The sequence below is a fragment of the Gopherus flavomarginatus genome, chromosome 10, assembly GCF_025201925.1.
Source record: "Gopherus flavomarginatus isolate rGopFla2 chromosome 10, rGopFla2.mat.asm, whole genome shotgun sequence".
Classification (NCBI taxonomy): Eukaryota; Metazoa; Chordata; order Testudines; family Testudinidae; genus Gopherus; species Gopherus flavomarginatus.
This window is the reverse complement of record NC_066626.1, coordinates 82,501,597-82,523,570: the sequence shown is the minus strand read 5'-3', so window position 1 is coordinate 82,523,570 and position 21,974 is coordinate 82,501,597. Positions and strand designations below refer to the sequence as shown.

Here is a 21,974-nt window from a genome sequence, read left to right as displayed (position 1 = left end):
AGAAGAGCGGCAGGGCAAGGCCTGGCTGGGGCCGAGGGCTGCACTTCTGCTGCAGCGCTATAGATAGCTGGCCCTGCCCAGCCCTGCGTTATCAGCCCCGCGTGTCATCGGAGGGTATTTTTGGGGACAGCAGCTGCAGGCATTTGTAACATTTGGTCCCTGCATGTTGACACCCTGGAGCTGTTCAGGCAGAGGTAGCTGGGCAGGGTGACGGACGTGGGGAAGACAAGGCAGCGGAGAAAGGCGTGTGTGCCAGGAGGAGGTGCCAGGGCACAGCTGAGCTGGTGTGCAGGTGTGGGCGCAGCGACAGGGACGAGGAGCAGAGCTGGACAGACGGATGGAGCGTGTGTGACAAAGGGAGCAGCAGAGTCGCACGTACGGACGGACGGGAAAGAGGCTCTCTGAGCGGGGAGGACTTGCGGGCTCTTGGGTAGAGCCTACCTGAGGCAAAGGAGGGTCCAGACCCACTGGCCTGGTTCTGACGCTCTGTCCCCAGCTCTGTGCCTGGCACCGTGAGTATCTCGGCCTCCTGTTCTGCCAGTTGCAAGGAGCCCATGAGGAATTCGCAGGCCTCATGAGGGATGCCCTTCCCCAGGTTCCCGTGATGGATGTGGGGTGTGGCTGTAGGTCAAGGCATGGGAGTCCGTGGGTCTTAGCCCCACAGGAAGGGCCAGGTGCGGGGCCGCCCTATGGAGCCGGGTCCTGGGTTCACCCAGGGCAATCCTGACGCCAGTCACAATTTCCTGCCCAGCAGCAATGGGGGAACCTCTGCACCTCCTTCTCCCAGCAGGAGCCCTCCATGACGCAGCCCAGAAGGGGCTGTGTCTGCCCTTCTCCCCACCAGATGCCTGCCTGCCCCAGTGCCAATGGGGGGCTGTCTGCCCCCTCTCCCCACCTGAGCCCTGCCTGTCCCAGTGCCAGCGGGGGGCTATCTGACCCTCTCCTCGCAAGATCCCTGCCTGCCCCAGTGCCAGCAGGGGGCTGTCTACCCTCCCCCCCACCTGAGCCCCGGCTGCCCCACTGCCAATGGGGGGGCTGCCTGCCCTTCTCCCCACCGGAACCCTGCCTGCCCCAGTGCCTGTGGGGGGCTATCTGCCCCTCTCCCCACCTGAGCCCTGCCTGCCCCAGTGCCAGCGGGGGGCTATCTGCCCCTCTCCTCACTGGAGCCCTGCCTGCCCCAGTGCCAGCGGGGGGCTATCTGCCCCCTCTCCCCACCTGAGCCCTGCCAGCCCCAGTGCCAATGGGGGGCTGCCTGCCCCTCTCCCCACCTGAGCCCTGCCTGCCCCAGTGCCAGCGGGGGGGCTGTCTGCCCCTCTCCTCACTGGAGCCCTGCCTGCCCCAGTGCCAGCGGGGGGCTATCTGCCCCCTCTCCCCACCTGAGCCCTGCCAGCCCCAGTGCCAATGGGGGGCTGCCTGCCCCTCTCCCCACTGGAGGCGTTAATTCCACTGTCCACGCACAGCGTGACTCCCTCTCTCCCCTGCAGGCCACTCAGCTGCCAGAAGGATGGTGCCGCTGTGTCCCCAGGGGCCCATGGGGGGATTGGGCACCTGGTCTGCCAGTCCGGCTTCAGGGAGTGTCTCCCCAGGTGCCCGCCCTGTGGGCTGGTAAGTGGAGAGGGTCCATCTGGCAGGGAGGTCAGGCTGCCCTGGCCACCTCCCCCCAGCCTGGATTCTGCTGCACCAGTGACAGCCCCTTATCAGCCCCTCAGGGTGAGCCAGGCCAGATGCAGCAGGAATGCGGCTCCACCCCACACGATCTTGCAGGAATGGAAGGGAAGGAGCCAGTGGTTCCCTGTCCTGTTGCATTGCTGCCCCCTTGTCCCCGTCACCCTCTCTGCCCCACACCCGCACAGGGACCTGCCTCTGCCCCCTTCCCCCACTGCCCCACACCCGCACAGGGAGCTGTCTCTTCTCCCTCCCCACTCTGCCCCACACATCCAGAAGGGAGCTGCCTCTGTCCCCTCACCTCCTCTGCCCCATGCCCCCACAGGGAGCTGCCTCTGCCCTCTTGGCCCCACACATCCAGCAGGGAGCTGCCTCTGCCCCCTCCCCCTTCTGCCCCACACATCCAGCAGGGAGCTGCCTCTGCCCCCTCGGCCCCACACATCCAGCAGGAAGCTGCCTCTGCCCCCTCACCTCCTCTGCCCCACACCCTCACAGGGAACTGCCTCTGCCCCACCCAAGAAGGGAGCGTCTCTGTTTTCCTCTGCCCCACAGGCCCAGGATGGAGGGGGGTGTCTCTTCCCCTCCTGCCCCTGTGCCTCTGCCCCCCAGGCTCAGGAGGGCATTTCTGTCTCCTGTGCGAGAGGGAAGGCCGGGGCCCCGCTGGTATTTGCTTCCTTTCAGTGCTGGGCTGGTGCCGGGTGCTCAGGCCTGGCTTTGCCGAGTACCCAGCAAAGACGAGTCGGGGCAGGATGACGCTGGGCTCCCCAAGGGCCGAGGCTGCCATCGAAGGGGGCTGGTTAGTGCCACAGAGTTGGGATGGGGACACCTGTGCCACAGGACCTTGGATGGGCTCCCCCCTCCTCCTGCTGCATCCCACCCCCAAATCAAGTCACACGCCACCAAACGGGAGCTCGAGGAGACACATTGGTCACTGCCAACCGGCTGGACTGGGACTGGTGCCCTCGAGGGGACGGCCCAGAGTACCATTCCCCACCCCTGAGCCAGCCAGTACCCTGCCCTGGGGCCAAGTCAGAGCTGTTGTCTCCGAGAGGGGAGGGGTCCCGTGTCCCATTCCCCACTCCTTGAGCCAGCCTGGTGTCAGCAGATTTGCCTGCATGTCGATTTTCAGCTGAGCTGGTGTTCAGCAGTGACGAAACGTCACGGGGCAGCAGAGTCCTGTGAGGGCCCAGGAGGGTAGAGGGAGGCCTTTGGGTGCCAGGTATGGGATCTGCAAGGCACAGGAGATCTAGGGCGCCTTTGGGAGTGGGGGAAGACTGTATGTGCCATTGCACAGGCTCCTGGGGAGTCCCTGCCACCGCCTGAGCCTGGCCTGTCCGAGCCACCGCAAGGCTGGTTGGCTCTGTGCCCAAGGCTGACGCTGGCTAATTGCCCTGGCAGAGTGGACTGGTTGTGTTCGCGCCATCAGCGGATCCAGGAAGTGAGCGGAGTCTCCCGGGTAAGGGCCCAGTGAGACCGAAATAACCGTCTAACAATAGGCTTGGGCTGGCGACCTGCAGGGAAACCTGATGCACTGGGGCTGGGGTGGAATCCAGGGGGCTAGGGACTAAACATGGCCAGAGTGACTGCCGTCTTTTGGCCAAAGGACTCAGCACAAGATTCTTCTGAGCTTCCAGCTCCCAAAGGTCTGGGCAGCTACTTCACCTGGCCAGGGCCTGCGCCCCACGTGGCCCAGGGCGGAGGGGTCAGGGGGCTCTGCTTTGAAAGAGGTAGGCCACAGAGCTGCTTCTCCATTGGGCTGACCCTGCCGCAGCCTTGCTGAGAGGAGACTGGCTCCCTGAGGGAGTGCCATGAGGCTCCTGGTCCCTACAGTGCAATTCCTCAGCTTGCCCCATAGCCTTCTCCTACAGCGGAGTTGGAATCCTAGTGCTGTCTGTCTGCCTGTCCCTCCAGGTGTCTGGGACCAGCTCTTGTCCTGGCTGAGCCCCTGGTGCGGGGCCCTGCAGTGCCCCAGCTGAGTCTGGAGATGGACGTGTTCGGGGGGGCCCCCCGGTTCCTTGCCTACCCCCGCACTTTCACAGTGCAGAGTGGTGCTGATGCCATCCTGAAGTGCCAGATCGCGGGTGACCCACGCCCCAGCATCATCTGGGAGAAGGACAAATCCCCAATCACGCTGCTGGGCCGCTTCCAGGTTGAGGCCGAGGGGAACGTGTACAGCCTGTCGATTTCCCAGGTGACCCCAGCGGACAGCGGGCAGTATGTCTGCAAGGCCAAGAATGCCATCGGGGAGACCTACGCTGCTGCCACACTCAGGGTGGAGGCAGGGGAACTGCAGCAGGAGGGAGACCCTGAGGATGTGCCCCCCGTCTTTCTGAGCAAGCCTCTGTCCTGGAAGGTCTGCAGGGGGGAGGATGTGATGTTCACCTGCAGGGTCTCGGGGCAGCCTTGCCCTGTGCTGCAGTGGAAGAAGGATGGCCGCCAGTTGTCGGATCTCTTTGAGAGCAGCCATTTCTCTGTGGGGAAGGAGCCAGAAGACTGGCATTTCTTGAAGATCTTCAGCGCCCGGCCCCCGGACGGAGGGGTCTATGTGTGCAGGGCGCGGAACCGCTCAGGGGAGGCCCTGGCAGCAGCTGTGCTCCTGGTCGACCCCATGGCTCGTGGGCTGGCAGACTGCTGGCCCCTGAGCCATTTCAGTAAGCAGCCGGATCAGCACGGTGACAGGAGACCCTGCCATGGGCAGCGCGCCACACCCTGGACGGCCCGGCCCAATGGTGAGGTGGCGCCCGGCGCATCCAAAGCCAAGGCGTTTGCTGTGAGCGAGGGGAAGCACGCCAAGTTCCGCTGCTACGTGACGGGCAAGCCGAAGCCCGAGATTGTGTGGAAGAAGGACGGGAAGGTTGTTGAACCAGACAGGAGGCACCTGGTCTATGAGGACAGGGAAGGCTACTTCATCCTAAAAGTGCTGTACTGCAAGGCCCCAGACCAGGGGCTGTATGTCTGCACCGCCTCCAACACAGCTGGCCAGACCCTCAGTGCTGTGCAGCTCCATGTGAGAGGTAGGGGCTGGGGGGGGCCCGAGACACGGGCCTTGCCCGCAGAGGGAGAGGGGGGTTCAGAGCAGGCTGCTGCTGGTCAATGGTTTAGCCCGGGTGTATGGAGGGGCAAATCTGACCCGCTCGCAGTGGTTCCCTGGTGGGCTGGGCTTACCCAGGGGGGCTGGAGCAAGAGGAAGTGGAAACGGGATCCTGATTTGCCAGTGGGACAGTTTGCAGAGAAGCCAGGGCTCTGGGGCTGTAGGGTGGGCCGTGGTGGTCTGGAGGAGGTGGTTGTGGTAATGGTGGGATCAGGATCGGGGCCACGGCCCCAGCGTGGGGACAGGTTCTGGGAGGCCCTGTCAGTGGGCCAGGGCCCTGAGGAGTCTCGCTCTCCCTTCAGGGGAAACCACGCAGCTTCGTCGCCTCCTGGGGCTGGACCCCTGGGCCTGCAGCCCCCCTGCACCCCCCACCGTGAGCCCCGGGCAGTGAGTCCCCCTGAGACAGACCCCGAGGGAGACTTGTACCATCTTGGGGGGCAGCGCCCCGTCTGCCAGCATCTGCAGGGACATGCAGGCAGTGTGGGCCGACAGTTGGGGTATTAGTCATCTGGACCCAGCACAGGGAACTCTTGGGGAGCCCGGAGCCCAAAGCCCCATCCCTCTGGACTTGTCCCAGGCCAGGTGCACTTAACTCTCCCCTCTCTCTTCCTCCAGCCCTTTGATCCCGAGCTGGGCGATGCTGGGAGAGGTGGGGAGTCCAGATCTCTCTGGGTTGTTGGTTGCTGGGGTCCATGTCTGTGCAGTTGGATTTGCCACTTGTGATGCAGCAGGGAGCGGGGTGGATTGACCTGGGAATGTCCTTTAGTTTTACTGGGGCTGTCTGCATGGGGGAGGGGAGAGCAGAGCAGGGGGTGACTTTAGGGGAGGGACGGGACCTGAGCCTGTAACCTGAGCCAGGAAGCGGGGTGGGGCGACTGGACAAAGGGAGACGGGGAGAAGGAGGGAGAGAGCCGGCTGGAGGGGTTTTTGGTTTCAGTTCTGGGCTGTCTGGGAAGAGGCAGGGAACCCCAAGTCTGGGGTCTAATTTGCCCCCAAAATGGACCTGACTGAGGGGTCCTGGTTGTACCTACAAGCCCGGCTTGGGACTGTGTTCCTGTCGTCTAATAAACCTTCTGTGTTACTGGCTGGCTGAGAGTCCCGGAGAATCCCAGGAACTGGGGGGTGCAGGGCCCTGACTCACCCACACTCCATGACACCAGTGTCTTCTCAGAGCTCCACTGATACGAGACCTAAGGCCCAGAGAGCTGGGAGCCCGTCACCCTTGTGTTAGCCTGCCTAGAGAGCAACAGGCCTGTCTATCCCCCAGGTAACTGCTGCACATAGGGGAAACTGAGGCACACATAGGCTTCATGAATATATTACAGCCAATTCCTGCTTCATTGCAGTGGCGTTTCTGGTTAGGACATTGCAAGGCGGAAGGGTGGGCTTGGGGACGCAGAAGGCTGTTCGGTGGGTTGGGGGGGTGTCTCCGGTTCCAGTGTGAAAGGGCACGGGAAGGGGAGGCTCTCGCCCCAGTCCTAGGACATAGGCTGGGATGCCACGATGACCTAGGACTGCTCTGGCCAGCCAGGATCAGGGCCGGTCTCTCTGGCTGTCCTGCCTTCACCCTGGCTGGTGCTGCTGCTGTCTGGGCTCGGAGGCTCAAGTGAGAAGAGAGACAGGGGAGCAGGACAGAAGGGTCCTGGTGTCAGGGACTCACAGGACTCGTGCTCTCCCTTGGCTCCATACGGTCCCTGGGAGGAGCCCCCTTCAGTGTGACAACCCTTCTTGGGGGTCCACTCTCTCTCAGGAGTTAAGTCATGGGCTCCCCCACCTCCTGGAACCGCCCCTCTCATAGGCCCCCTCAGGGAGTCCACGCCCCATGGGCTCTCGGGGTCTCCACTCCCAGAGGGAATAGTGCCCCCCTGCCCGATCTCTAGACCGGAGTGACTCTCAGCCAGCATAAAACAGGAGGGTTTATTGAGTGTCCAGGGCCGGCTCCAGGCACCAGCATCCCAAGCAGGTGCTTGGGGCGGCAATCTGCAAGGAGCGGCAGTCCGTGTGTTTTTGCCTCCAAGCAGCGCGCTGAATTGCCGCCGGACGGCAGGGGCAGTCCGTGTGCCGTTAGGGCAGCAGGCGCGTTTCCGTGGCTGTGGCAATTCGGTGGCAGCTTCTATGTTCAGCTGTCCACGGCAGCGCAGCTTCTGTCTTCCGGCTGAACTGCCGCCGAATTGCTGCTGCCACGGAAACATGCGAGCCGCCTAACGGCGCACAGACTGCCCCCGCCGTCCGCAGTGACAATTCGGCGTGCTGCTTGGGGCGCCGAAAACAGTAGAGCCGGCCCTGTGAGCATCTGAACCCAGCACAGGAAACTCTCCGAGCCCTTGGGCCTAGCAACCCTCCAGCTCACCCAGCCTCGCAGGGGAGGGGTGGGGCGGCTCTGGCTGCTCCCTGCCCAGTCCAGCCACCCCCTCCTTCCAGCCGAGCATCCCCCTACAGCTCCTCCCCTGTCCATTGTCTGCAGCCCCAGGTAAACAGGTCACCTGGGCTCCTCTCTTCCCTCCTTTGTTCCCACCCCGGCTGGAACCTCCCTTCTCAGCCCTTTGTGTTCCCGCTGGCCGCCAAGCTGGGCTGGGTCTCCTGGTCACCAGTCACTTTGTCCCCAATCTCCAGGCCTTTATCCAAGGTCCGGGCTGCAGGTGAGGTCACACCTGGTTCTCTGCAACAACCCCCCCCGTCACACCCTCGTTACACACGCAGCACACAGGGAAACTGAGGCACAAACAGGGTTCATGAAAAACACTAAGACCATCCCCCACTTCATCACACCTGGCCATGTATCCCTTCTAGCACTGAGCCAGGGTGCGTGGGAGGGGGTCGATCTGTTTGGGAGGGCGGAGGGGCTGAGAGCTGTTAGTGACCATCTCCCACAGAAGTGCTGAGTGGGTTTGGCCCTAGGCTGGTGGGGCTGGGAGCCAAGTGTCTGTGCTGGAAGCGTTTCCCTCCCTCCCTGTCCGGCACATGCTGAGCCCTCAAGAAGGCAGCCAGAAACAGGGGGCACTTACTCCTCGTCTGGCCCCAAGGGAGGGTGCTCGAGGCTGCGAGGGGGAGACTGTGGGAGGTGGATGCAGCACCCAGGGGAAACACACTGAGCTCCCTTGAATGTCGGCCCTCGGAGAAGCCTGTGCTTGTGAAGGCCAAAGAGGCAAAGCGTATGTGTGTGTGTGTGTGGGGGGGGGGCTTAGTGCCTCTGGGGCGTGAGTGTGTGTGATCGGTGGGGGCTGGCTGCGAGCCTGTGGTCTCCTGCCCCTGCCTTGCTGTGCCCTGTGGATCCGGTCCAGGATTGGGTTTGGGCAGGACAGGGGAGGGGGAGGCGAAGTCGGCATTAAACACCATGTTCCCTGTGCCATGTGGCCCTAGATGGTGAGGGTGGCACTGCTGCCAGCCCTGGAGATGAAGAGAGCTCGAGGCACAGGGCTGGCCTTCGGGAGACATTGGCTTCTTCCGCGAAATCACCACATCGCCGCTTCCACTTCATTATGGCTCCCGAATCCCACCTGTCGTTAATTGAACTGCAGCGACCTTTACTGCCCAGCCAACAGTCCCACCTTCCAGCCCGCCCAGCGGGTGGGCCCCAGCCAGCCCTGGCTCCCTCCTGGGCGCAGGCTGCATCTGCTCCCACCCCACGTCTTCCAGCTCTTAAGGGTGTGGCAGTGACACATGCTCTGCCACAGCCCCAGATGCCACCTCCCTCACCCCACCCATTGTCTAGGGGCTGGCGACACATAAAACGCGACGGGAGAGGTTCTCCAGCTGACAGTGACCTAGCACTGTCTACACCAGGGCTGAGGTCCATAGAACTGTGTTGATCAGCGGTGTGGATTTTTCAGCCCCCTGAGCGATGATTTCTGCCGACCTCATTTCCCAGTGTAGACCCAGCCTCACGCTCACATTACATGTGTGTTGTTGGAGCAGCTGGGTTCCCAGTGGGGCTCAGGGCCCATTGTGCTGGGTGACAAGGCAGCCACCACGAAGGCACTGGCAGGATGGGCTGGTTTGTGCCTCCCTTGACCTATGCCTGGAAGGTTTGTATTTCTTAGCATCATGCGGTTCAACGGGACTGCAAGGGTCAGGTAGGCCGTGCCCCTGCCGCGATGCAGGATTTGCTGGGTCTAACCCCCCCAGGCAGCCAGCTACCCAGCCACCATGGAAAGAGTTTCCCTGCGACTCTGGCAGTGCCTGTCATTCTGCACTGGGGCTTGGAAAGTGTCATGCTAATCAAGCCCACAGACACCCTTGCCTGACTGGAGGTGTGCGGGGGCCTGCCCGGGGGGCCCAGCCCTTTGGAGGTGAGGGGGGCCCAGGGCGCGGGGGCCTGCCCAGGGGCCCAGCCCTTTGGAGGTGAGGGGGGCTCAGGGCGCAGGGGCCTGCCCGGGGGCCCAGCCCTTTGGAGGTGAGGGGGGCCCAGGGCGCGGGGGCCTGCCCGGGGGCCCAGCCCTTTGGAGGCGAGGGGTCCCAGGGCGTTTGGAGCAGCGGTGTCTCTGCAGGGGGGGCTGGAGACAGCATGAAGAGCTGACAGCAGGGGACTGAGTGCCGAACATAGCAAGTGCCACCCCCTGTGTCGCCTGCCACCTCTCAAAATAGCCCACTGGGAATGGAGAGCTTTCAGCTGCCCCCTCCCTGGAACAGACGGCTCTGGGCAGGGGCTGGGCCAGGCTGACTCCTGAGTGGGGCGCCCAGGGGACTGGGCAGGCTGGGTGTGTTATGGGGGTTTTGCTTTCCTCTGAAGCAGCTGCTGCGGGCCCGGGCTTGTTCTGGTGGTGGCCCTTGCCTGTCCTGGCCCCGCATGCTCTCTGCAGTTCCTGTCTCTCTCTTGCTCGGCACCAGAGCCCCGGGTGCGGTTCCAGGTGCAGCTGGAGGATGTGGAGGTGCAGGAATGTGAGGATGCTGTGCTGGAGTGCAAGGTGCCCTTGGAGACCATCCCCACCGCCTGGTACCTGGAGGACAAGCAGCTGCAGCCAAGCCACAAGTACATGATTGAGGAGCAGGGCCTGGTGCGACGCCTGACCATCCGCGACGCCCGCGCTGACGACGACGGCATCTACCTCTGTGAGATGAAGGACAAAGGGCGCAGCATTGCTGAGGTCTCCGTCAGAGGTGAGAGGGACAGGCCTGGGGTGCACAGAGCCTGAACAGATGGGCATGGAGACCGTCTTCCCTGTGCCACTTGCTGCTGCAGCCCCCTGCCCTGCCTGGTCCTGCCTCCTGCTGCCCTGTCCCTGTCCAGTCCTGCCTTTCTCCTGCCCTGTCCCTGCTGCCTTGTTCCTGGCTCCCAGCCTGTCGCCTGCTGCCCTGCCTGGTCCTGCTTCTCACTGCCCTGACCCTGCTACGCTGTACTCCGCACCCAGCCTGTCACTGATTCCCTTCCCTGGTCCTGCCTTTCCCCAGCCTTGTCCCTGCCCCAGCCAGCCAACACCTGCCCCAGCTGCTCAACCTGCCCCATAGTGCTCTGCCCCAGCTCCCAGCCTGTCCATTCCTGCCCCCCCTCAAGCCAGCCCCATTCCCGACACCCCCTTTTCTTGCTGCTGAATTTCCTGCTCCTGCACTCTCGGGCCCCAGGCTCCCCATGTCCCTCCCAGCACCGCAGCCCCATGTGACTCTGGGCCGTCCTGGACACTCTCCCAGGGGCGATCGTGAAGCGGCTCCCGCGGAAGCTGGACGTCATGGAGGGGGAGAATGCTGCCTTCTGTGTGGAGACCCGGGACGCCATGGAGGGAATCCGCTGGAGCCGGAATGGGCTGGAGCTGCGGGAGACACCATGCACTGTGCTGAAGAGCTTCGGCAAAACCCACCTGCTGGTCCTGGTACATGTGACGCGGGAGGATGCTGGGGTCATCTCCTTCAGCGTGGGGGAGTCGCAGACGTCAGCCCAGCTTCGCATCAAATGTGAGAGCCCCAGCATGGGGGTGGCACTGCACTGGAGCATGGAGCCCATCGGTCTGTGGGTCAGGGTCCCTCTGCTCTAGGGCTGGACTAGAGCCAGTGTCCCCATTAGGGACCTTGGGGCTTTTCGCCTTCCTCTGCAGCTTGGGCTGTGGCTCACCTGCTGAGATCACCTGGGCACTTCTCCCTAATCAGTCCCCTGCCACTGCGGGGCTTGGGCCGCCGGTGGCACCTGTTTGCTGCCTGTAGCCACAGCTCAGGCTCCTGAGGGACAAAATGCTTGAGTCTAACTCAGATCTTTGGGTTTAATATAGGGGTATCTGGGTAAAAATGAAGGGCCTGTGATAGGTGATCTGGTCCCTTCTGGCTTAGACCCAATGACATCTGTGAAACTAGCATGATGTTCCCAATGGTGATGCACAAGCGTGAACACCAACCTCAGGGCAGACGGCTACAAACCAGGGCACAAACCCCATGTTGGTTGTGAGCTCTAAACTTGAATTTCACCAACCTCCTGAGCCTAGTGCAAACTCCTCAGGCACTTTACCAGCCTTAACACGGAGTCTCAGCCAGTCTTGGTGCGCCGGCCTGTCTCGTCACCAGGTGAGCCTAGCTCTGCGGCAGGCGGCCTCTTAAACCAAAGATCACAGCAATATTCAGGTTACTCCCAGTCCCAAAGGACCCATCACTTACCCCAGGTCACTTGCGCTTTAGTCTCACACTGAAGACAATGCTTGCAGCCAGTCCTAGAGTAACTGTTGGAGGGTTTATTAAGTAGAAAAAGAAAATGAGAGTTATTTACAAGGCTGAACGGAGTGCACACAGACACACAAATGACTTACGGTCTTAGGTTTCAAAAGGTGACGTAGGTTTCTATAATCAGCCAGCTCTATGTGTCCTTTGGGGCTAACCCAGGCTGAGCAGCTGGGGATCTCCTGCTTATGCTTAGAAACACAGTGATCCCTAGAGTCCAAGCAGCACAGAGATACCTTGTTCCTTCGGTTTGGGGTCCCCCCGCCGCCAGCTGCGGACTCAGCTGATGGGAGATGTCCACTGACACGACTCATCATCACAGGGAGCAGCGCAGCATTTTGCTGACAGTTTTCACTCTAGATGTAGGGTGTTTCCAGTTGCAAGAACCACCGCTAGCCTGTCTGGTACTGCCGGGTCTCCTCTTTCGGGAGGCACAGAACAATTTCTGTAGAAGAGGAACTCGCTCACTAATGTCTCTCTCCTGCACGCGACTCACACAGTCCCAGAGGCTCACAATACACCCGCTCTAATAATGCATTGCAATATGGAATACACATAGCGCAGGGGAGATTAATGCAGGCAGCAGCTCACAAGCTTTCACTAGTGCAAACACTTCCTTGTAATGCTGATCCCTGTTTTACCACTATTACCCCACAAGTGAGCCAGACAGATTCCAGCTGTGTATCTGTCAGTGTCCAGCTGAGAGATGAGGGCCTTGGCATGAGCTGGCACCTGGCCTGGCAGCGTCACACCTATGCCCAACAGCCAGATTGGAGCTGGTGGTCCCTAGTGAAGCATGGCCCCGTGTCACTGTCCTGAGTTATCTGCACTTCTGGGCTCTTTGTGGCCTTCTTGAGGGCACCCCACTCCAGTCTCTAGCCTCCCTTCGGCTGCAGAATCCTACAATATATGGTGATTCTGTCAGCAGGTCTGATGTCAGTTCAGCACTGGCAATCTGGGGTTAACCAGGGACCAGCCAGCACTCATGAAACCAAGTGCTGTTTGTTCAGAACGAAAGCATAAAGCAATAAACAGCTGCTAATGCAGGTCTGTTTTGCCCTGCAATCCTTCATCTGCCACATGCAAACCCTGCTAGGTCTCGACTACTTCAGCTCCGTCCTGCAAGGCCTGGCCCCCTGGTCCTGGTCTCATGTCAGTTCCTGGATTGAGTGGGAGTGATGTCTCTCCCTGTGTCGGGAATAGGATGGTCATTCTGTACACTAGAAGGTTCTTTATTTCCCTTGCCTCGTGAACCATGTCAAACCAGTCTATGCAAAGTTCCCGGGGTGACATTCACAGCTGTGTTACCTGCACAAGGGATTTGTATTGGTGATTTTAGTTCCTGCTTGAAACATCTTAGCTCACCCATTGAGCCAGGAGCACTCTAGACTGTATAGAACATTTTTATAAAGCTGCTGATGCAGGAGTATTTGAATAATCCAGGCGTCCAGAGCAGCGTATCCATCCCCTGGAGCTGGGTTGAAGCTGGTGCCCCCAGAGGGGAAGGTGTTGTATCCCATTCCTGGTCCCCTGACACCAGGCGGCCCCTGAACTGGGGATCGCGGCTGGAATCCCCCAGAGGGGAAGGCTCCATGTCTCAACTGGTTTTTCACCCACTCGGTCGACATTTCAGAGCAAGGAGCTAACCGGATGTGGGGTTTGTGTTAGGTGCAAAGCGTGTTCCCCCGAGCGCGCCTGTGGCTGCCGAGATGAGCACGGACCGCAGCAATGCTGCCCTCCTGACGTGGTGCCCCGGGCCTGATGCGCACAGGACCCCCCCCAGCAGCTACGTCCTGGAGCGGCAGGAGGCCAGCACGGCTGAGTGGGTGCAGTGCCTTACCACGGACCTGGCCAGCATGGTGGAGGTGCTCGGGGATAGCGTGCCTGCCGAGGCAGACTACTGCTTCCGCATCTGTGCCGTCAACAAGTATGGGCGGAGCAGGCCCGTGGAATTTCCTGGCTCTGTGCACCTTGGTATGTACCACAGCCCTCTGCGGCCCATTCCCTTCCTGAGCTCACTCCCTCCAGGGCCTGCTCCTGCCTGAGCCCTGCCAGACATGGCTGGGTGCCAGGATCCTGCGAATTACACCTGCATTGCCTTGTGCAGGGCACTGACTGGCTGAGTCCAGCGCCGGTACAGTGCCCTCTTCCTCCCAACACAGAATGGAACAGGGCCACAGGCCCACCAGCTGAAGGGCACTTGCCCTGGGGAGCTGTCCCATAACTGGAGGGCAGCCCCCTGGTCCCGCACCCGGCGTGCTAGTGGCCAGCTCAGAGGGGTGAGGGGATGTGGGTAATGTGTCCCATGGCCAGTGGCTGAAGGGCAGCCATATCCAAGAAGGGGGCCAGAGCTCTGCCCAAGCTGTTGCCTGTCTCCCACTGAGGACCCTGCACTGTGCTTTAGTCCCTGTAGCCTGTGTGCGGAGAGCCCTGAAGGACGTGCAGGTGCAGGCGGGCCAGGATGCCCAGTTCTCCCTGGAGCTCTCGGCCTCCGTGGCGGGGAGCTGGTTCCTGAACGGGGCGAAGCTGAAGGAGGAAGAGGAAGGCCAGCGCTGTTGCATAAAGCGCAGCGGGATGGAGCACTCCCTGCTGCTCCGCAGTGTGCCGCTGGCGGAGAGCGGGGCCGAGGTCACCTTTGTGTCCAGTGGCGTGCGGGACTCCGCCACTCTGCAGGTGCAAGGTACGTGCTCTGCAGCTGCGGATCAGCCCCCAAACTGGGGGCAGGGGGCACTACACCCAGGCTCCAGACCACCCTCCTGGGATACCAACTGAGAGCACCGAGCTGAGGGGATGAACCAGGCGGCATAAACACAAGAGTTACAACAAGGGCCTGCCCTTCCCACACGCCTGCCCTCCCAGCAGCTCAGAGTCCTTGGCAAGGCCAAATAATCCTCCCAGCCCGCGGGAGGTTGGGGAGGGATAGGCAGGGACCACTCCACCCAGCAACGTAATGCAGCCCCCTCTGGCCTGGGTGGTGGCAGCTGTTTTGGGGACATTTGGCTAGGACACAGGGATAGTGCCCCAACTCACAGGGAAAGGGTCCTGGAATTGTTAAATGCCACAAGGGGCAGGACTTTGGTTCTCTCTGAGTGCCAGAGCCAGCACCATAACACGGGCTGCCTCTCGGGGCCTTTCCTCTCAGGCTGTTAGTATCCTGAAGCTTTTCCCTGCATTGCCCCACGCCCCCTTCCTTCACTGCAGCCTTTTCAGCACCTACAGGCCTCTGACATAGCTCCTGTTGCTGCCCTGGCCTGGGGGAGCCCTCTCCCTTCCCCCAGAGCGTGTGCTGCTTGCTCAGGCCCAGGGTGTCTCCCTGCGCTGAGCCCAAAGGAAGGGACGCTGGTTCAGCCAGGGAGAGGCTGTGCTGGGCTCCCTGGGGTGGCAGCAGGTTCTCACCTGCCCTGCTGGGTCTGGGAGCAATCTGCCCTGGGCTCCAGTGTGAAGCTGCAGCCTGGTAAGATGCCACAGAGAGAGCGAGCCCCATGTCTGCAGCAGGCTGTGCTCTGGGGTAGGGCGTGCAGCATTACATGCTGGGAACTGTAATCTCCAGGGGCTGCTCTGCTGAGGGATGCAGGAGTGAGCAGCTCCTGGCCATCTGGCAGCCTGGCCTGTGGTGGAATGGGCTGAGCAGCAGGGAGCTGGCCTGCGTGGGGTGCCTGGCAGCATGCGCTGGCCTGCAGAGCCTAATCCTGCAGACACAATCTGCATGGCGCATTGTCCTGGCTGCCTTCTGACAACGAGGACTTGCCTCCACTCTCTGCTCATTCAGGGTGATTCTCTCAGCCCTGCAGGTGCGCATCGCCCCAGTGCCCGAGGCCCAGCGCCTTCGGGAGCTCCTGGCAGGGCTGCCGCTGCTCCTGGAGTGCGACGTCTCCACGCCCGATGCCCCTGTGCGCTGGCTCAAGGACGGGGAGACTGTGCCCTCGGACGACGTCGTCGCCCTGCAGGCAGAGGGCTGCGCCAGGAGGCTGTTTATCCGCTCTGCCCGCCCCTCAGACTCCGGGACGTACACGTGTGACGCGGGCGAGGATGCACTGAGCTTCACCGTGACCGTGAGCGGTGAGCTGGGGTGGCCCACAGGAGCCCGGTGCCTCTGCCCCTCCTGCAGGTTCTTAACAGACATGGGCTCAGGGCATTAGAGCTGGAGACGTCCCATCACATCCCAGCAGGCCCAGGGCAGATGTGTGGCCCTCCGACCCCTTTCTCCCCTCCTGCCCCATCTACCCCTCCCTCAGCCTCCCTTCCTCACTGCCTCTCCCCCAGAGACCTGCCTTCTCTGGCCTTCACAGGCTCCACTGGCCACTGAAATCAAACCCTCGAGCTGTTGCGGTAGGTTCTGTCCATGGCCCTGGGGGAGGCCTATGGCCATGTGAGCCCAGGGGCTCTGCCACCCCTGATGGGTGGTAAGCAGAGGCCAAGTGACGGGCGGCTGCCCCTGTGACACTGTCCAAGGTGGATCCCATGGGGAACGATCTCCCAAGGCTGCTGGCCGCTGGCAGCACATGTGCTTCACTCTGGGGTGCAGGCTAGTGACTTACCTACCCACCTTGTTACACGGAGCACCCAGTTACTTGTCTGGACACCGGCAGGGCGCCCCACTCTGCTGTCATGTAGACACCTGCAGTGCACCTCAGGTTACTGTCTTCACCTCCCTTCAGCAATGGCCCGTTATTGCAAAGCACTTAGGGTCTGTTTACAGTGCAAAGAAACCCAAACAAAATCCTGCAGCAGGGAGTCTCAGACCCTGGGTCACTGGGGCTCGTGCTACATGGCTGTGAGTAGCAGCCTGGCTGTTCCCGCTCAGGCTGGAGCTGGGTTCTGGACCCCCCTGCCAGGTTTCAGAGTCTAGCTTGAGCCCAAGCGGGAATGTGCACACTGCTCCTTTTAGCCCGTAGCGGGAGTCCCGCAAGTCAGGTGACCCAGGCTCTGAGACCTGCTGTCGAGGGTTTTTTTTTGCGCTGTAGATGTGCTGTAAGGTTACATCCGCACTGCAAAGAAAAAAACCCACAGCTGGCCTGTGCTAGCTGACTCAGGCAGTGGGGCTCAGGCAGCTGGGGCTGTTCCCTTATGGTGTAAATGTGCCGGCTCTGGCATCTTCCTACCTCGCAGGGTCCTAGATCCTGGGCTCCAGGCCGAGCTGGGAAATCTACACTGCAGTGAAACAGCCCCTTAGCCTGAGCCTGGCTGCCCGAGGGAGCTGGCCTGGGCCAGCCAGGGGTGTCTAACTGCAGTGTAGACATACCCTTAGTCATTTCTATAATAAATCCAAACAGAAGATTATTTAACAGAGCTTGAGATAAAAATTCACGTACAAGCATGTAAAAGGATTTGGAAACATCAGGTTACAAGGGAAAGAAAAACACAGCCTGCAATCAGACCTGGTCAGCCCGTCCAGCACGGGCCCATCCACTGAGCTGGGATCTGCCTTTCCTGAGACTCGTCTGCTGGCAGGGTACCTCCTCTGGATAGGAATTCTTGTGCCTTGTCTCCTCGTACACAGCCCCAAACCGTTTGTCGCTTTCCATGAGCCAGGCGTTTCACTGGCTTCAGCTTAATCCGAGGGTCCCCCATTCACAAGCTTTTCCTGCAACTCTTTTGTCTTTGTAAATGCTCAGCCTGTGTCTGGCCCAGCCTGTAACCCAGGGCTGGGCTGGGACGAAAGTTGTCAGTTGTTCTCACTCTTGACCGAGTTAGCTGATCCCCAGCCACTGCAGGTGACTTGCTGCATCTCCAGCAGGTCTGGAGCATCGTATTCTACATTTTACACATCTCTTCAAGTAGTGCCCGTGCAGTAACTATGACACTCAGCTCGTGCTTAGCGTGTGGCAGGGACTGCACACAACTACCTACATGGTGAACTCTCGCTAGCCACTCAGGCATGGTGCGAGATGCCCACACCCAGCTGCAGGAGCCCTCCAGCCCCACTAGACAGAGCACAGCTGACCCAAGTGTGCTCCGGTTCCCCTTAGTCGATGGGCACTGGAAGCCTCTTGTAATAATGAGCAATAACCTCTCAGTCCTGAGGAATGGGCGGGGCAGCTGGCCTCTCTGCTGAGCCCGTCCTGTCTCCCTGCCCAGAGCCGCCCGTGAGGATCGTCAGCTCTAACGAGGACGCCGCGCACACCTATCTGGCCTCGGAGCGCATGGTGCTGGCGTGCGAGCTGTCCCGTGCCGATGCCCCGGTGCAGTGGTACAAGGACGGGGTGGAGGTGGAGGAGGGCGAGCACCTGCTTCTAGAGCGCGAGGGGCCCCATCGCAGGCTCGTCATCCCCTCGGCCCATCCGCAGGACACGGGGGAGTTTGTGTGTGACGCGGGCTGCGACTCCGTCTTCTACAACATCACAGTGACAGGTGAGTGGATCCCAGTTCACTGGCACAGGTGCTGTGGGTCTTTGTCCATCTGTCTGAGGGGTTTCTATAGCTCCGTCCCTGCAGTGTCCACATGCTCAGCCCCTTTGCCCTCTGTCCCTTGGTCTGTCCAGCGCATTCCCCTCTTTGCGCTTTGTTGTTCTGCCCTCATCCTCCCTGGCCACAGCGTCTCTTGTCCTCACTCCCTTCCTGTTCCATCAGAAAGCTCCTAGTCACACACACACATGTCCTCCCCATCAGCTGTCTTCTGCTGCAGCTTCATTATCCGGGAGCTGAGATTAGCTGGAGGGGCCCATCAGGAGTGGGTGAGGCTGGGGATTCGGGACCTGGGCTTGCCAGCTCTGCTCACACTGAGAGAGATCACTGGAGGGAAAACGTTTTATTGATCTTTGCTCTGATTTACTCCATTGCTACTAGTTGCACCCCTGGGACTTGCAATCCCACCTTGCCAGCCAGCGGTTAACAGAGTGCTCTTTCGGGAGGGGCCTGGGCTGAGGTCTTGCTGCTGTACAGGAAGGTGACGGGAGCCTGCTGCCCTTTGTAAGATAAGCAGGGGGTGGTCTGGCCATGCAGTAGATGGGGGATCAGTGAGGAAAGACCAGGTGGTGCTTTTGGTTACTCGGTAGATTGTGCTGGCTAGGTCCTATGATGGTGTCCCTTGAATAGATATGTGGACAGAGTTGGCACCGGGGTTTGTTGCAGGGTTTGGTTCCTGGGTTGGTGTTTTTGTTGCGTGATGTGTAGTTGCTGGTGAGTGTTTGCTTCAGGTTGGGGGGCTGTCTGTAAGCAAGGACAGGCCTGTCTCCCAAGATCTGGGAGAGTGAGGGATCATCTTTCAGGATAGGTTGTAGATCCTTGATGATGTGCTGGAGAGGTTTTAGTTGGGGGCTGAAGGTGATGACTAGTGGCGTTCTGTTATTTTCTTTGTTGGGCCTGTCCTGTAGTAGGTGCCTTCTGGGTACCCTTCTGGCTCTGTCAATCTGTTTTTTCACTTCAGCAAGTGGGTATTGTAGTTGTAAGAATGCTTGATAGGGATCCTGTAGGTGCTTGTCTCTGTCTGTGGGATTGGAGCAAATGTACTTGTATCTTAGAGCTTGGCTGTAGACAATGGATCGTGTGGTGTGTCCTGGATGGAAGCTGGAGGCAGGCAGGTAAGTATAGCAGTCAGTGGGTTTCCGGTATAGGGTGATGTTTATGTGACCATCTCTTATTAGCACAGTAGTGTCCAGGAAGAGGATCTCTTGTGTGGACTGGTCTAGGCTGAGGTTGATGGTGGGGTGGAAATTATTGAAATCCTGGTGGAATTCCTCAAGGGCTTCTTTTCCATGAGTCCAGATGATGAAGATATCAGAGGGGTAGCCGTGTTAGTCTGGATCTGTAAAAGCAGCAAACAGTCCTGTGGCATCTTATAGACTAACAGACGTTTTGGAGCATGAGCTTTCGTGGGTGAATACTCACTTCGTCAGATGCATCTTCATCACATGCATCTGGTGAAGTGGGTATTCACCCATGAAAGCTCATGCTCCAAAACGTCTGTTAGTCTATAAGGTGCCACAGGACTCTTTGCTGCTTGATGATGAAGATGTCATCAATGTAGCGCAAGTAGAGTAGGGGCATTAGGGAACGAGAGCTAAGGAAGCGTTGTTCTAAGTCAGCCGTAAAGATGTTGGCATAGTGTTGGGTCATGCGGGTACCCATAGTAGTGCCATTGACTTGAAGGTATATATTGTCCCCAAATGTGAAATAGTTGTGGGTGAGGACAAAGTCACAAAGTTCAGCCACCAGGTTAGCTGTGATATTATCAAGGATACTGTTCCTAACGGCTTGTAGTCCATCTGTGTGTGGAATGTCGTTGTAGAGGGCTTCCACATCCATAGTGGCCAGGATGGTGTTTTCAGGAAGATCACCGAAGGATTGTAGTTTCCTCAGGAAGTCAGTGGTGTCTCGAAGATAGCTGGGAGTGCTGGTAGCGTAGGGCCTGAGGAAAGAGTCTACATAGCCAGACAATCCTGCTGTCAGGGTGCCAATACCTGAGATGATGGGGCGTCCAGGATTCCCAGGTTTATGGATTTTGAGTAGCAGGTAGAATACCCCCGGTCAGGGCTCTAGGGGTGTGTCAGTGTAGATGTGTTCCTGTGCTTCTTTAGGGAGTTTATTGAGCAGGTGATGTAGTTTCTTAGGGGAGGAGGGATAGCTCAGTGGTTTGAGCGTTGCCCTCCCCCAAAGCCAGGGTTGTAAGTTCAATCCTTGAAAAGGCCATTTAGGGACCTGGGGCAAAATCAGTCAGGGACAGTACCTGGTCCTGCTGTGAAGGCAAGGGACTCAATGATCTTTCAAGGTCCCTTCTCGTTCTATTTTATTTGGTCACCCTCAGTGGGGTCAGAGGGCAATGGCCTGTAGAATGTGGTGTCAGAGAGTTGTCTAGCAGCCTCTCGTTCATATTCCAGCCTATTCATGACGACACCAGCACCTCCTTTGCCAGCCTTTTAAACCAGTAGGAAAACACTTCAGTCTCCCTGGTCACTCAATAACAGACCTAACAGTGGCAATTCTTCAGCAAAAAAACTTCAAAAACAGACTCCAATGAGAAACTGCAGAACTGGAATTAATTTGCAAACTGGGCGCCATCACATTAGGCCTGAATAAAGACCAAGAGTGGTTGTGTCATTACAAAACCTAAACCTAATTCCCCCCATACTGATTTCCCCTACTGTTACTGACACCTTCTTGTCAACTGTTTGAAATGGGCCACTTTCATTACCACTACAAAAGTTATTTTTCCTCCCTTGGTATCCTCCTGCTAATTGAATTGTCTCGTTAGACTGACCTCACACTTGGTAAGTCAACTCCCATCTTCTGTTCTAAAAAACAAAGCACAGGCTGATGCACTGGTGGGTGTCCCAGCCAAATTCCACAGGGAGCAGGATGAGCAGCTCCTTGCACTCCTGTTGGCAATGTGTAGGGGAAAAGTTGCGTGGGTAGAGGGTGGGGAGGCTTGACCCTGAGTGACACATGCTGGGGGTGTCATGCTGCCCAGACTAAAACATCCTTGGAATGACTAAATATTCTAGATGACAATTTCCTAACTCAAAATGAGCTGTATGCCCCGGGGGGAATTCCATGTTAGACCTTGTTGTGACAGAGACACTGATCACAGAATTAAAAATTGGTGACATTTTAGGTAGAAGTGACCATGACTTGATTGCACTTGTTATGTGCAAACAAAGTAAAGTCCAAACCAGTCACATGTCTACTTGGTGCTTTAAAAGGGCCCCTTACAGAAAGCTGAAAACCAATTGGAGCCAAATCAACTGAGAGACTTAAACAGAAAAATTTAAATAATCACTGGGAATTGTTTAAGAAGGTGACCTCTCGAGGTCCCTTCCAGCCCTATGTTTCTATGACTCTCTGATTTTACTAGATGCCCAAAAAGCCACAATCCAGAAAGTCAGCTACAGTGGTTAAAAAACCAACCTGGCTTAGAGGGGAAGTGAAAATGGCTCTAAAAATTATATATATAAGCTAGGATTGCATCTGAAGAAGTGAAGTGTTTTACCCATGAAAGCTTATGCCCAAATAAATCTGTTAGTCTTTAAGGTGCTACTGGACTCCTAGTTGTTTTTATGTATAAGCTGGGATTTTCAGAACATTGATAAGGGAAGCAACAAGACAAAAGGAAAAATCTATGGCCAGCAGAATTAAGGACAATAAGAAGGAGGTTCTTTAAAGTATATTAGGAACAAAAGGAAGCCTAACAATGCTATTGCTCCATTATTAGATAGAAGTGATAGAATAGTCAGTAATAATGCAGATGAGGCATACGTGTTCAATAAATATTTCTGTTCTGTATTTGGGAAAATAACCGATGATGTAGTCATATCATATGATGATGACACTCTTTCTATTCCACTAGTATCTCAGGAGGATGTGAAACAGCAGCTACTAAAGCTAGACATTTTAAAATCAGCAGGTCCAGATAATTTTCATTCAAGAGTTTTAAAAGAGCTGGCTGAGGAGCTCGCTGGCCTGCTAATGTTGATTTTCAATAACTGTTGGAACACAGGGAAGTTCCAGAGGACTGCCAGAAAGCTAACATTGTGCCATTATTTTAAAAGGATCAGTGGGATGACCCAGGTAATTATAGGCCTGTCAGCCTGACTTCAATCCTGCACAGCATAATAGAATGGCTGGTATGGAGCACAGATTCTAAGGC

General features: G+C 58.4%; 1 protein-coding gene across 1 annotated transcript in view; it reads left to right on the top strand.

Moving 5' to 3' along the window:
* The first annotated feature begins 593 nt into the window (after positions 1-593).
* OBSL1 (obscurin like cytoskeletal adaptor 1) overlaps positions 594-21,974 on the top strand; it is a 60,849-nt gene continuing 39,468 nt past the window's right edge. Inside the window, exons 1-9 of the mRNA XM_050916741.1 lie at positions 594-615; positions 1,485-1,605; positions 3,577-4,679; positions 9,584-9,853; positions 10,382-10,642; positions 13,061-13,366; positions 13,797-14,072; positions 15,176-15,451; positions 17,471-17,743. Of these exons, the coding sequence (XP_050772698.1) occupies positions 609-615; positions 1,485-1,605; positions 3,577-4,679; positions 9,584-9,853; positions 10,382-10,642; positions 13,061-13,366; positions 13,797-14,072; positions 15,176-15,451; positions 17,471-17,743 (2,893 nt within the window). The 5' untranslated portion in view covers positions 594-608. The remainder of the gene's footprint in view (positions 616-1,484; positions 1,606-3,576; positions 4,680-9,583; positions 9,854-10,381; positions 10,643-13,060; positions 13,367-13,796; positions 14,073-15,175; positions 15,452-17,470; positions 17,744-21,974) is intronic.